This window comes from Microcaecilia unicolor, chromosome 7 (genome assembly GCF_901765095.1).
Source record: "Microcaecilia unicolor chromosome 7, aMicUni1.1, whole genome shotgun sequence".
Taxonomy (NCBI): domain Eukaryota; kingdom Metazoa; phylum Chordata; class Amphibia; order Gymnophiona; family Siphonopidae; genus Microcaecilia; species Microcaecilia unicolor.
This window is the reverse complement of record NC_044037.1, coordinates 286,446,030-286,460,292: the sequence shown is the minus strand read 5'-3', so window position 1 is coordinate 286,460,292 and position 14,263 is coordinate 286,446,030. Positions and strand designations below refer to the sequence as shown.

The 14,263-nt window shown below is 40.7% G+C and overlaps 1 protein-coding gene across 5 annotated transcripts in view; it reads right to left on the bottom strand.

The window, feature by feature from the left end:
- CLASP1 (cytoplasmic linker associated protein 1) overlaps positions 1-14,263 on the bottom strand; it is a 484,411-nt gene that overhangs the window by 106,541 nt on the left and 363,607 nt on the right. For all 5 annotated transcript variants that reach the window (XM_030210422.1, XM_030210418.1, XM_030210420.1 and 2 more), the window contains one exon: positions 9,253-9,359. In XM_030210422.1, coding sequence (XP_030066282.1) covers positions 9,253-9,359 — 107 coding nt within the window. The remainder of the gene's footprint in view (positions 1-9,252; positions 9,360-14,263) is intronic.

The following is a 14,263-nucleotide window of genomic DNA, read 5'->3' as shown; positions in this document are numbered from 1 at the left end:
AGCAGTACCAGGAACAGAGAGGCTTGTGAAGATCGAGCGATAGAAGGATGGTGCAGAGGACAGGCAGATTCTGGAGGAAAACCTGTTACCATCTACCACAGATCTGTGACTGTACAGGAGATTCACTCTTTAGTACAACAATGATCCTCAGCACCAAGCAAAAGCAACAATGAAGTGATCCAGCAACTGAAAAGTCCCTGAACAATCCAATCAAAGCCCCGCTCCGAATCCAACAGACAATCTATGGCAAGAGTTGAAAAGTACATTCCACAATCAATCCCTGGCCAATCTGAAAGAGCTTGAGCTATTCTGCCAAGAACATGCAAAACCACCATCTTGCTGTGCAAAGTTGGTAGACTCTTATCTGAAACAACTCAAAAGGAGCTTACTGCTCCAAAAGAGACTTCCACCAAGCACTGAGCCTAGTAATGCAAATCAAGACTTTTGTTTTTTACCCCAATTACTTTTTAAAAATATTTCTATAATTGTTCTTTCATGTTTAAAGTGTAAAATATGTTGTGCAGATCAGTGAAACAAACTCCTACTTTAATGCATATTGCTTTTAGAATATGAAAAATGTACAAGGGTGTGAAGACTTGCAAAACACTATTTGTGAAGGACCATATGGCCTATCCAGTCTGCCCATCCATGCCATCTACTCCCCCTATCATTCCCTTAGATACCCTATATACTTATCCCAAGCTGTCTTGAACTCAGATGCTGTTTTTTATTCCACCACTTCCACTGGGAGGCCGTTCCACGAATTCACCACCTTTTCTGTAAAGAAGTATTTCCTCAGGTCACTGGCATACCTACTGTAGTTGGCAACCGGAGCAGAGCACCCTCATCCAAAGAGGTGCGCTGAGCAGTCATGCGGCTGATGGTTCTGCCAGTCCCTTGCCCCCTCTGATGTGAACTTCTTGTTCCAGGACAGGGGATCAGCAGAGCCAATATCCGGACGACTGCTCGTTGTACTCCTTGCTGCCTGCTCCCGGGACAGACTGCACCCACTGCCCTGCCCTTGGTACGCTAGAGCCTCAGGTTACTTCTGAGTCTATCCCCTTTCACCTTCATCCTACGCCCCCTTGTTCCAGAGCTTCCTTTCAACTGAAAGAGACTCGCTTCCTATGCATTTATGCCACGTAGGTATTTAAACATCCATATCATCTCCCCTCTTCCGCCTGTAAGAGTCCTATTTCTTGACAAAATGAAATGAACAGCTTCCATGTACTAAGCAACGGTATTAGTATCGAGTATTATGGTCAACCGTGTAGAGAACTTATGCAGAGAACTTCAGAGAAATAAAGTGCATACTATAATTACACTGTCTTCATATAACTTCTATGCAAAATTCTCAACATGCAAACTCCTTATCTGATTCATAGTTGTCTGTAAGTTCAATATATGACATAAAATGAACAGTCCAAGGTTCCATATATATGTTAAAACAATGGTTATTGGTTTGTTATTATTCGTGATCACCTGCAACAACCTATTACAGATTAACCATATTACTGTTATGGGCAAAATTAGCTTAGCATTGTGGAACGCTCATTGGCTATCGATCAATCACTGTATAACTTATAAAATCTTTCTTTTAGTTCCCAAGATCTTGGCCACTTGAGAACCATTGTATCTCTCCAACAACTTAATTCCGTACAGTCCTTCAAGAACTCTCTGGTCAGCTCAACAAAACCAGCTTGTAATCCCTTCTTATCATGTTATAGTTCATGAACACATCAGGGATTCTACTTTCTCTGTTCTAGGACCATAACTCTGGAATGCTCTTCCAGGCTCCTTAAGACCACAATCAAGGTAGATCTTAAAACTTATCTTTTTGATGATGCTTTCTCCTGACATGTTTACATTCTGTCCAGGATATCCACCTAACTTACAGAGCCTCCCCTTCCCTTTTGTCTCTCTCTGTTTCTTTCCTATTATTATTGTGGTTCTACTCCCTTCCTTAAAATCTGTGTGTCTGTTTTATGACTATTCATTTATTTGTTCTATGTGTTAGATTATAAACCACCCTGAAAGCTGCCATAGGGAGGGGTAGTAAACTCTAAATAAACTTGGAAATCTGGAATGTGCTATACTAGCTAGTGCTGTGGTGCTTGTCAATATGGACTTTATAAAAAAAAAATGTGACCAAGGTAATTTCATTTGCCCCTAAAGTTCCAAAAAAAGGATGAAAATGGTGGTCAGAAGGCTAAATGTTCCTATTCAATGTACTTACTGCTTTCTACATAAGCAAACTTTCCATGTGGTATAATCACTTTGCTTACTACTACTTATGAAAACTGAATGGATTTTCAGCACTGAATTTAGACACGTGCTGGCCATTTATAAGAGCAGAGGACAACAAACTAAGGGCCCTGTTTACTAAAGTGTGTTAGTGTTTTTAGCTCACCTACACTTAGCGTGCATGCTAACCATGTAGGCGCCTATAGAAATATTGTAGGCATGTACATGGTTAACACTAGTTAAAAATGTTAATGCGCCTATAACGCTGCTTAGTAAACATGGCCCTAATTTTCTTATACTGAAAGAGTCCATGATTACAGAGTAGCTTAAGTACAGCATAACAGTGCTCTTTGAGTTGACATAACTCAAGACTACGAAGGAATAAGTTAGTCAATATTTGACTACCTATATTCAAAGCTTTATTAGGCCAGGTTAGCAATACTCAAACACAAACTGATACTTGTAGAACGCGCAGGATGCAGCATGACATGAAGCTGCTTTCCTTCTCCTGCTCTGCTATTAAAAGATTTGGCTCCGGGCTAAGGAAAGTATTTGAAACAGTCTGGACTTGGTGGGAGTGTGGGGAGGAATGGATCCTGTAAAAAAAACAAATAACAGATCATGCCTCCTTGGTCCCCGTCCAGAATTCTGAGTGCAAGTGCAGTCTACTGCACAGAAGGGGAATTCTGAGCAAATTCTGAAATGTTCAGTAGTACAGAATTCTCCCGCGAGTACAAGTTACGTTCAGGTACTTTAGGTATTTCCCTGTCCCTGGAGGGCTCACAATCTAAGGGCCCTTAAGGCGTGCTAGCATGTTTAGCGTGTGCTAAAGATGCTAGCACGCCCTTACCACAACTTAGTAAACAGGGCTCTAAGTTTCTACTTGAGGCAGTGGAGGGTTAAGTGGCTTCTCCCAGATCAGACAGCAGCAGTGGTATTTGAACTCTGGCTTTCCCATATCTCAGCTCATGGCTATAACCACTAGGCTTCTCCGCCAAACAATTTTCCACACTTACCAGTAGTTTTTATTTCAAAGCAGAGAAGGAAAAGATCACATCAAAGCTAACAATACATTCTCCAACTGGACCCTGGTGACACTTAAATTCTGTATTGGACACAAAATTAAGCTCTTGAGCCAGAATCGTTGTCAAAAATCTTGTTAAGGAGATAGCCACAGAACAAGAAGCTCTTGAGCTAGATATAAGGGGATAGTCTGATGATAAAACAATGTGTGCCAATCTGGGAAATAATCATATTAAAATCAGGATCATTATGAAGGCCCAGTTTAAAAGACAAGGCAGAACATCACAAGAAATCTGGCAAGATTGAGTTCAGGAGCAACAAATATTTTGGTGGTATCAAATTTAGGACTGGTGAGAAAAGAATTGCACAATTTAAAATACGTGCAAAAAGCATCTATAAGTTATTTGCCAAATCTTTTTTTTCTTTATTTTATAGCATATAAACAAAATACACAAAGAAAAAAATTCTTTGCACAGAACATTTACTCAGAACATATATTCATGAAGACAAAAATAATAGAGAAATAACCACTTATGATATAACTTGGACACAACAGTTCACACACAGGAAGGTTCCAAGATACTCCAAGCAGACGAAGCTGGATCCAAAAAATGGAACAAAATCTCCAAAGAAAGAGTAGAGCAATAAACCTTTACATTATTACAATACCCCTAGAACTTAAAACATGTTCAAGCCCAGCAGAACCCTTACCATTCAAAAGAACTAAATAATTGAATCGGATGAAAAAGGTGGTATTTTTTCTTGGTTAAATTAATAAAACATTTACAAGGAAAGAGAAGTTGGAAATGAACACCCAGAGATATGGCTTTTTGACACACCGCTAGAAAGTTGTTCCTCCTTTCCTGAGGTCAATGGGAGAAATACAGAAGATTTTACTCATTTAATTTTCTCCCCCATTAAAGTACTAAGAGATAGTTTAAAATATAAGTGCAATAATGTCTCCTTGAAGCAACACAAACACCACAAGCAATGTTGTCCTAGAAGTTATCTTTTTTTCAGGTATCTCCAAAAGATTAAAGCGATCCAGAGATGCCTCCATTGCCACCTGATCACCAGCCTTCCGAGAGTGTACAACAGAGCTCCTGCAATGGAGGTGAACCAGTATCTGGATATTTAAGCACTTCTTTCAAAAATATATAAACACATCACTTGGAGGCAAAGATTTAGAGCATGGAAAACTCAATATTCTTAAGTTCAAAATCCTCACGGAATACTCCAGATTTTCCATTTTCCCAATGCAGTACTTGTCTATCCTGTCAATTTGAGACTGAGTGCCCCTTAAGCTGAGAAACTGAATTCTCCAGCTCCAACATCTTTCTTGGAAGCCTGAGACCCCAGTCGTGCTTTCAGTTCCTTGATAGAAGCTGTATTATGGTAGAAACTATTATAACGAACAATTATGTCTTATCTGATCATTTTCTTCCCTTTAGTCAAAGCAGACAAATTCAGAGACTTGTGGGTTATGGCCATCTACCAGCAAGATGGAGATAGAGAATACCAAACTGAACTGTGCCACAGAGGACAGTATGCTCCACGGAGGTGTATTTTCAAAGCACTAAGACGTACAAAGTTGCATAGTAACCTATGGAACTTTGTAATTCTAACTGCTCTGAAAATGAGCCCCTTGGTCAGACAGTATTTTTCGTAACAAAACAAAAGGACTAATAAGGCAAATATTTCCCTCACAGAAATGAGGTATAAATCTGTCAACTAGCAGAACTATGCACAGGCAACCACAGCAAGAAACCTAAGCAGAGAAACAGACTGAACTGATAGTGTCAACCTCATGAAAGGGTGAGACTCTGGATTCACCTGCAGTGACTGAAGGAAAGAAAATTATCAGGTAAGACATTCTTTTTTCCTTCCTTGTCATCAGCAGCACGCGAATCCAGAGACTTGTGGGATGTGGCAAAGCAGTCCGTAAGCAAGGTGGGAACCAGAGACATTTTAATAATGGCTTATGGACTTTTCTTTTAGAAAGCTATCCACAATACAACACTACCTCCTATCCCATGGCTTTCCAATTTCCTCTTGAGTCTTTCATGAGGTATTTCAGATCAACATTTATGAAGGAGATAGGCTGGTAAGAATCTGGCAGTTCGGGGGACCTTCCTGGTTTAGGAACAGGCTAATAAGTGCTGTACTCTCATGAACAGGAAAAGAACCCTCCTCTACCGCAGTATTATAGTATGCAAGTAAAGGGCCCATCAATTGTAAGGATAGCAGCTTATAAAACTCACTGGTATAACCATTAGGGCCTGGACCTTTGCAAAGGGGTGAGGCTTTGATGACTCTCTGAAGCTCTTTTGCCAGAAGAGGCTTATTCACCTCAGCCACCTGGTCTTCTACGAGTCGTGGCATTCCAGCGCGTTCTAGATACCTTAGAAGGCTCCCTTGATCGCAGGATATCATCCCCCCACATACATGTTTGTAAAAAGATCAGCCATTACCTCAGCTATCTCGGCCCCCTTAGTTGTCAATGTGCCATCTCTCTTTTTTAAGGTCAGAATATGTCTATTACCACCCATAAGTTTAGTCACTCTTGCAAGTATTCTTCCCGGCTTATTACCAAAAATATGAAAACAGTATTTTCGATAAACCAGCATGTGGGTAGTGCGCTCATGGAGAAGCATGTTAAGGGCCACTTGCATAGAATAAAAGGTGTCATGGGTGGCAAGGGTAGGGGTTTTGATATAAACCGATTTAGCTTTACATAGCTGCTTTTGCAATTAAACCTCTTCAGCAATCTGCCTATTCCTGGCATTAGTATAGGTGATAATATCGCCTTGTAACACTGCTTTCGTTGTGGGCCAAAACAGGGATGGGGAGGAAAAATGTTGCCCGTTAGACAGTAAAAACTCTTCCCATTTAGACTGTAAATATTTTTTGAACGCCACATCCTTATACAGATAAGCTGGAAAACACCAGCCAGAACACTGATAGAAAAAGAGTCTGTTTCCAAGAAAATCCAGATCGTATTATGGTCTGAGATCTCTAGGGGAACAATATCAGCAGACTGGACTAGAAAAGATGGTCTCAACCACCAAAATATAATCCAATCTGGACATTGTGTCATGTGCCCTAGACACGAGTGTAGTTCACCTCAATGGGGTGAAGTAGATGCCAGGGATCCACCAACTGCAGTGTTTCACAGATATTCTGCAAGGGGGTTTCCTTCCGCTGAACTACTGGGGCCACCAAGGATAACCACAAGTAGAGCTTGGTCAGCAAAAGGCAAACAAGAGGTTCATAATTTGCCTATAGAAGGCAGAATGATGTAAATTAGAGCCATATACCACTAAAAAAACAAAAGCAGTTCCCTGAATGACCATTTTCAGTAGCAATAACCTCCCATGATCATCCTTGTAAAGAGGGGTAACATCAGAAGCAGGTTTTCATGTATAAGTACTGCAACCTCTCCCTGATGTCCAGTTGCTGAGAAATAATAAACCTGATTCACCCATTAATGTTTTAACTTCTCATGCTCCACGAAAGTCTTGTTTCTTGGAGACATGCCACCTAAGCTTCCTTGCAGCATAATGCCGCTAAAATTTTTGAATGATTAACAGGAGATGTGATTCCTCACACAATCCAAGAGTGGAGGAGTGGCCTAGTGGTTAGAGTGGTGGACTTTGGTCCTGGGGAACTGGGTTCGATTCCCACTGCAGGCACAGGCAGCTCCTTGTGACTATGGGCAAGTCACTTAACCCTCCATTGCCCCAGGTACAAATAAGTACCTAAGCCGCATTGAGCCTGCCATGAGTGGGAAAGTGCGGGGTACAAACAAAAAAAAAATCACCTTTTTTGTGCCTAAAGGTTCCATACAGTGTCTAGAAAAGATCCAAAATGCATGAAGGCAAAATACTATCAAAGCACCCAGGATGCCCAGCCTCTGCCCCAGGATCGACCACAAAAACAAGACACCTGGACAGAATCATTGAGTAAACCAGGATCAACTATTTCCCCTACAATCTCCCAACAAAAAATCCCCTAACCTCCTTATACCCCTATAACAGCCAACCAATACATAATGTGTCAGTTGGCAGGATACATATGTTTGTGCTGCATGGCCCTCCTACACTCCCACTTCCAGTATTTCAATGGGAAAATCAACAAGAAGAAATGACCTGCAAGCAATCAAAGAAATAGCATTATCTACTATATAAAAAGAATACATGGTTTGGGTACAATAAACACATCATTCCCCCCCTCCAACATAGATCTTCAACCTAGCAGGATAAAGTAGGCATTAAGATTGAGCTGTTCACAAAGGGGCGTAAAGCAACATCTCTTCTCCATAAGGACCTGGGAATTGTCTTGAAAAATTTTGATTTTGAACCCCTCATATTCCAAAGTCTCTCTCATGTTCCGAAACTGCCACAGAATAGCCACTTCATGCCGGTAGTTATGCAATTTAACAATTATCACTCTGGGGCGTACGCATGTTCTAGACATACTGGACCAAGGCCTTCTGGGACAGTGAATTCTTTCTTGAGCCAGTCCTCCAGAAAAGGCCCCAAACTCCGCTCCATCAATGACTCCAGTAGACCTACAAAGGTTGTTACAGCGTGATCTGTTTTCAAATTATTCAATTTTCTGTGCCTGGTCCTTTAAAGAGGCCTGTAGGAACGCACAAGCTCCGAGGTCGTCACAAGCTTGTCCTCATTTGTGGACACAGGCTACTTTAGCTTGCCCGTTCTCCTCGTGGTCTCCACCAACGTCTCCAGACTGGAGAGTTGCTCCGATCTCCATTGGAAGACCGGCATCGGGCCCTCCTGCTCCACCCTCTTGTGCAGACTCGGCCATACTCTGTGGACCCAGAGGAGTCTCAGGGTTTTGTGGGCTAAGTAATGCCTTACCCTTCATCTTGGGGCTTTTTCCTATCCCAAGCATAGCAGAACTGTCCGCTGACAGTAAATATTGTGCAAAGGAGGTAATGCTGATTTGCTGGAAAGGAGCAACCTCCAGTTTTGGGGGAGAAAAACCTTCAGGTTTGGAATGCTTGGCACAAGAAAAGGAAAAAAAAAACAACTTTGAGGCAGGTATAAATCGAAATACAGAGCTCTAGTATACACATCCTACTCATTCATCATCTTGGAACGCCTTCTTGCCCAGTCCTTAAACCTAAGCTTAAAAGTGTTTCCAAGGGACAATTTTGCCCACCAGGATTAAGGCAGAGATCATTTTTACTTAATTTGGAAAATAAACGATTGACAGTCCAAGTTATGGGTCAAATTCTTTGTCAATGGTAACAAAATCTGCTCAGAAAGATTAATGGTTGCAATTCCACTCTAATCTCAGCTAAATCTCGCAGAAAGACATACTTTTTGGAGGGTTTTTTTTCCCACTGGGAGTAAAGTAAAACCCATTCATAGACTAGAAAAAGCAGAGTTCCCATTGATAATAAATACCTTTCAAAACTTCCCATCTAGTATTCACCAGATGCTGGAACATATAAGAATCATATTGTCACAAACTCAGGACTCATTTATAACACAGATTTATACATAGCCTTTAGACCAACATAATCTCAATGTGCTTTTCCAACTTCATTACACTGAAACAAAGACCCACATTTTCCTAACAAACTTTGAGGAAAACAAATGAAATGATTTTGAAATGTATAAAACTAAACAATTAGAACACAAGTTAAACATGATTAGTACTTGCTGTCTACAGCACTACCTCACACAAGTATAGTAGAGACTAGAGATGAAATGTTTTCTGGACTATATACATCTGAAAAGAAACCCGTATTTTTAACAGATTAGCAAAAATGGATGTGCCAAGTATACTTATTTTTCTGAAGTACTCAACCACCGTATTTACCTATGAATGCAGAGGCTATAACCAGTAGTGTAGCATGAATCTAAAAATCATCATTTTGTTAGAGCTGTCACTGTAACAAAACCTGACATTTATCATGCTTATAATTTTAGCAGGTCAATAAAACAGCAATCTTACCTTGGAGACAGTCCACCATGGGAGCAGTTGGTAGGGGATGTTAAAGGGCTGGTTCTGCTGCTGGAGTGTCGGGAGGGAGTTCGACCAATAGTATTACTGGGAGATCCCTAAAATGTAAGGCAGGATGATAAAAGTGCTTGAGGGAACTTAAACTTGTATGGTACACCAACAAAGCAATTATGCAACACTGCACATGAAAAATACTGAATGTTACAACAGGTACTGTGCAATTAACCAAGCAGCAAAGGGTCACAGCAGAATAACAAATAACCATTTGTACCCACTGTTCTCATGGAAAATGTGAAATCTAAAGTGAAGGGAAAGACTAACAACATCATAGTCTTCTCTGAAAATTTTTAAGAAAATGAACACCAACTGGTGTCTTGTGCCAAGAATAAAATTCGTAGCATGGCAATTACCATGCACTATAAAAATGTTTAAAATATTTAATTTTTAGCTAATTTTACTCAAAGTGTACAGCATACAAAATTTGCAAACCAAAGTAAAACAACCAATCCTCTTCTTACACAAAAATAAGCCAGTTGAATACCTAGAGATCAATTTATTTTGCTTGTGTCATAAACTGACAGGAGCTGATATGGGATTTCAAGTTATGAGGGTCTCAAGTGTTTGTAGTTCAGAAATGAGGAGTAATAAGATGCAAGTTTACAAAATTCATTGTTTCACACGGGAGTCCAGCTCTGGTCCTGTCTCACAAACTGGTCTGTTGTCTCACTGTCATCTCTAATTAAATATGTATAAGATATTTGCATAGAATGGAATATCGCATGTATATTCAGTAGATGTGCCCTCAAGAAGTGTGGTAGCGACATTCTGTGATCCTCAGACACCTATCACTCCAAGGTCCCTCTCCTGAGCTGGCCATTATCCAATTAATGAATTCAAATCAAAAAGCTTTTTTCTATCTTAGTGGTCTATACATTTTATTTTTCTAATCGTGTGGTCCCAGTTTCTACCTTCTGCTTTTCTCTATTTTCTCTTTACTCTGTTTCCAAAGTCTCCTTTTGCCATTTTCTTTCTTCCTGTCTTCTTCACTTTCTTTCCTACATCTGTATGTTTTCATTTCAACATTTTTCTATTTTTATGCCTTTCTAACCACTCAGATTTCATCCTTCCTCCTCACCATCCAGTCCTCAATCTCTATTTTTTTATTGCACCTGCCTACAAATTTCCATCTTTTTCTCTCCCCTTCTCAGCCAATTACCCCACTCTCTCACCCTGCCCCAAGCTTTCCCTTTCATCATCTTTGCCTCCTTTCTCTTTCTTATTCCCCAGCTATTCACCAACTTTCCAATATTCAGCATCTTCACCACTCTCTCATCCTGCTTCCAGCCTTCCCTTTCCATCATCCTTTCCCAGACTCATTCCCTAGCCGTACATCAACTTTCCACCATCCAGAATCTCCCTACTCTGCTCCTTTCCTTCCCTGTAGCATCTTTCCATCTTCCCTCTTTCACCCCTCACAGCATTTCCCCTCTCATCCCACCATCCCCCCTGCCCCTGATACTGCTTTTCTCCCCTCAGCAGACTACCAGACCACAGATCTACAGGCTATAGCTATCAAGTAGGAAGTATATGGGTGTCTGAACCCATCTATATACCTTGAGTATAGGCATGAGCTCAGAGGTTGTGTGCTTCATGCCTAGAAATAAGGATCAGAAAGTAAAGCCTAAAAACAGTTAGGCTTTATGGCACTGCATTAAAAATGGGCATTATGGGCCTTATCTGTCATCATCATTTTCTATATTTCTGTGATTTAATCTTGATATAAAACTTTCACACAAATCAGCTGGTAATGAGGATGGGAAGGTAGGAGGACAAGAAAAGGACAGAATGAAACGAAGATAAATAATGCATTCAACATGAATATGTTCAGCTTACTAGCAGTCAGGGTACCAGGCAAATACGCTCATTTGCTTCAACAGCTACCTATTCATTAAAATACAGGTTCCGTCTCTTCACATCTCTACAATCTATATCCTATTAATGGTTATAAGAACTCTTTGAACAATAAGCCTGATTTTAAATGACTTGTTTTATGCCAGAACTGTGAAATCTAGAAGACAATCAAGCAAAAAGAATGCACCCTGCTGGAGCTAGAGGTTCAATTTCTGAACATGGTTTCTGCTTCACTGGATGGCTGGTACTTAGGATGATTATAGAGACAGTGTTTCATAGACCATAAGTAAGAGGGTGCCAATGAATGCTATCCCTCATGGTGACACCTAGTATGCAGACTTAGGATGCATGTGTACTAAACTCCTAAACGAAACATGTTGCTGCAATAAGAAAGCTAGATGGAGATTTTCAAGTCCAAACTTAAAGCCCATCTCTTTACCACTGCTTTTGACTCCTAACCACTACTCACTTGCCCTGTCCTTCAACCTCACCTATTATTCCCTTACCCTTAATTGTTCTGTTTACCTGTCTTATCTAGATTGTAAGCTCTTTGAGCAGGTACTGCCTTTTTTGTGTATGGTGTACAGTGCTGCGTATGCCTTGTAGCGCTATAGAAATGATAAATAGTAGTAGTAATAGGTGGGGGGGGGGGGGGAGGGAAGGGAGTAAAAAGGAATCTAATAAAATGGGACGAAAGCCCAAGTACTTGCACATGAAGGGTCATGGCACTATAGCCCAGTAAAACTTGGTTCCTACTGAACTGAAAGCACTATGGTACAGGAAACTAAGAAACAAGTTCCAACATGCATATTTATTGTTTAGTTTATTCATTTATATTCCTCATATAACTATGCGGATTATAGAGAAACATATAAAATCCAAAACAAAAATAATACAAAAACATATAAATTACATTAAACACAATAAAACATTCCATCTTCTCCAAAATAACATCAACCACCACAGACTGAAGAACATTTTCCAAAAGTTCTCAGTTCTGGAATGCTAAACAGAATAAGTTTGTTTTTAGAGTGACACAGTGCAACATTTCCCTGCAGACAAAGAGCATGTGAACCCTTATTTGGCATACTGACCCCTAGTGGTAGCACTGTGAAGGTACCACTAGGGGTCACTGGCACCATTTTTGAAGAGACAGTCACTGGAGCAGTGACAAGTGGTGATTGCTCCTGACCCCAATACCCCCCTTACCCCCAGATCCACTGGAGTCAGTCAGGGGGTCGGGGAGGGTGTGAAGGCCAGGGCTAGGACAGACCATTAGATTAACTATATTAAGAGGCAGATTTCAGATTTCTATGCCCTGCATTGACTATCACAAGGAGGGGTGGGGCCCTTCTGGCTTGTCACCCATCAGAGACCAGAGGCTCCTTGGGAGGGGGGAGGGTTTCAGGAAACATCCTTGCCAACAGGCAAACATGATATACACATCTGTTTATGAAAGCACAAACAGATTTTATTTATTTATTGGATTTATTAACCACCTTTATGAAGCGATTCATCCAAATCGGTGTACGGCAGATAAACAGGTATTTTTCTGACCCTGGAGAGTTTACAATATAAGCTTGTAGCTGAGACAATGGAAAGCTAAGCAACTTGCCAAAGATCATGAGGAGCTGCACTGGGACTTGAACCTGGCTCCCCTGGTTTTCAGGCTGCTGCTCTAACTGTTAGGCTACTCCTCCACTTAAATAATGGATATACGGAAAGATAGACAGGAATTTTCTATTTTCAGAATATATATCTAATATCTCTCATAATAGAAGTTGATCTGTTGGAGGGCAAGTTGTTTTCTTTGGCTTAAAGGGCAAGGGGGGTGAGGTGTAATGTAACTGGTCAGAAGGGTGTGAATAAGTTGTTGAGCGGTTTCTTTGCATATGTGTTTGGGGTTAAAGCCTTATTGTTCGGATTGGGGAAGTATTGGTTGGGAGGGATAAAAAACTAAAAACGAGATTGTGTTGCTTTATTGAAAGCTTATGGTTATGGAGGTGGTTATTTTGTGTCGCTTATCCGATGTGCGAGTCGGGCAATGTATTATTGAGTGACTCCATGTATTGGTGAATATTTCAATAAAAACCTATTGAAATAACAAAAAAAATAAATTTAACATGTCTCATTATGGGATCTCATAAAGATCACTTAAAACAGTTATCTCTGCATCCACAAGCAAACAACCAGCTAAACAGAATGTTTTATCATGGCTGCAATAATGCTAAAAGGCAGTACTAATTTCCCTTAAAGAGATCCAATTACTTTTTTTTTTTTAAGTTAATTATGCCGCAATTGTTGCATCAGTGCATACAAGCAACCTGTTTTCTTTTATTTCTCCTAAAACAGACAAACAGACCTCAGGAACTCTACAATTAAACAGCGAATGAGGGAAACTGCTTGTACTTATGTAGGTCCCAGCCGATATTCAGCCAGGGCCCGCATAAGCTCCGTTGTCTGCCATATGCTGAATGAGCCCTGGATAATCAATGCAGGTTCCCAGACAAGCTCCAGCACTGAATATATGGGGCTAATTCTGCCTGCAGTGGTCAGCGTGCCGAAGGCTGAATATTGACTGGAAAGATTATATTCTTAAATCCCACATTCTCTTTACCCTGTGTATATTGCCCCTGCAAAGTAAGCAGAGTAATAAATCTGCATGGCACCAGCCTGTTGTACAGTTTTCAAGGAAAATCTGCAAAGAATTTCTCTTTGGAAATCAACGTGTAGGCCTGTGGGGGTTATGAAACTGCCCTCAAACTTAGCCAGGTATTTTTAAAAAGGCAACAATAATCTTGTGAGGGTCTCTGCTCTAAACTGATTCTCAACCCTTTGCTGTACTCAGTCAGAAAGAAGGACACTGAGAACTGCCCTTATGGAGTGCCACTATGGAGTGTGCTTTAAAGCTTCTGGAATGCACCATAATGGATCTAGGGCAGATCTGCTAACATCCTTTGCATATTACATTTCAGGTTCCCTCTTTCTCAACTGGCCTATGCGGTACTACATCCAGTGGCGTTCTTAGCCTGTTCGCCACCTAGGGAGGGTTGCCGCTGCACCCCCCTGGCACTCACACCCTCTCCAGAAG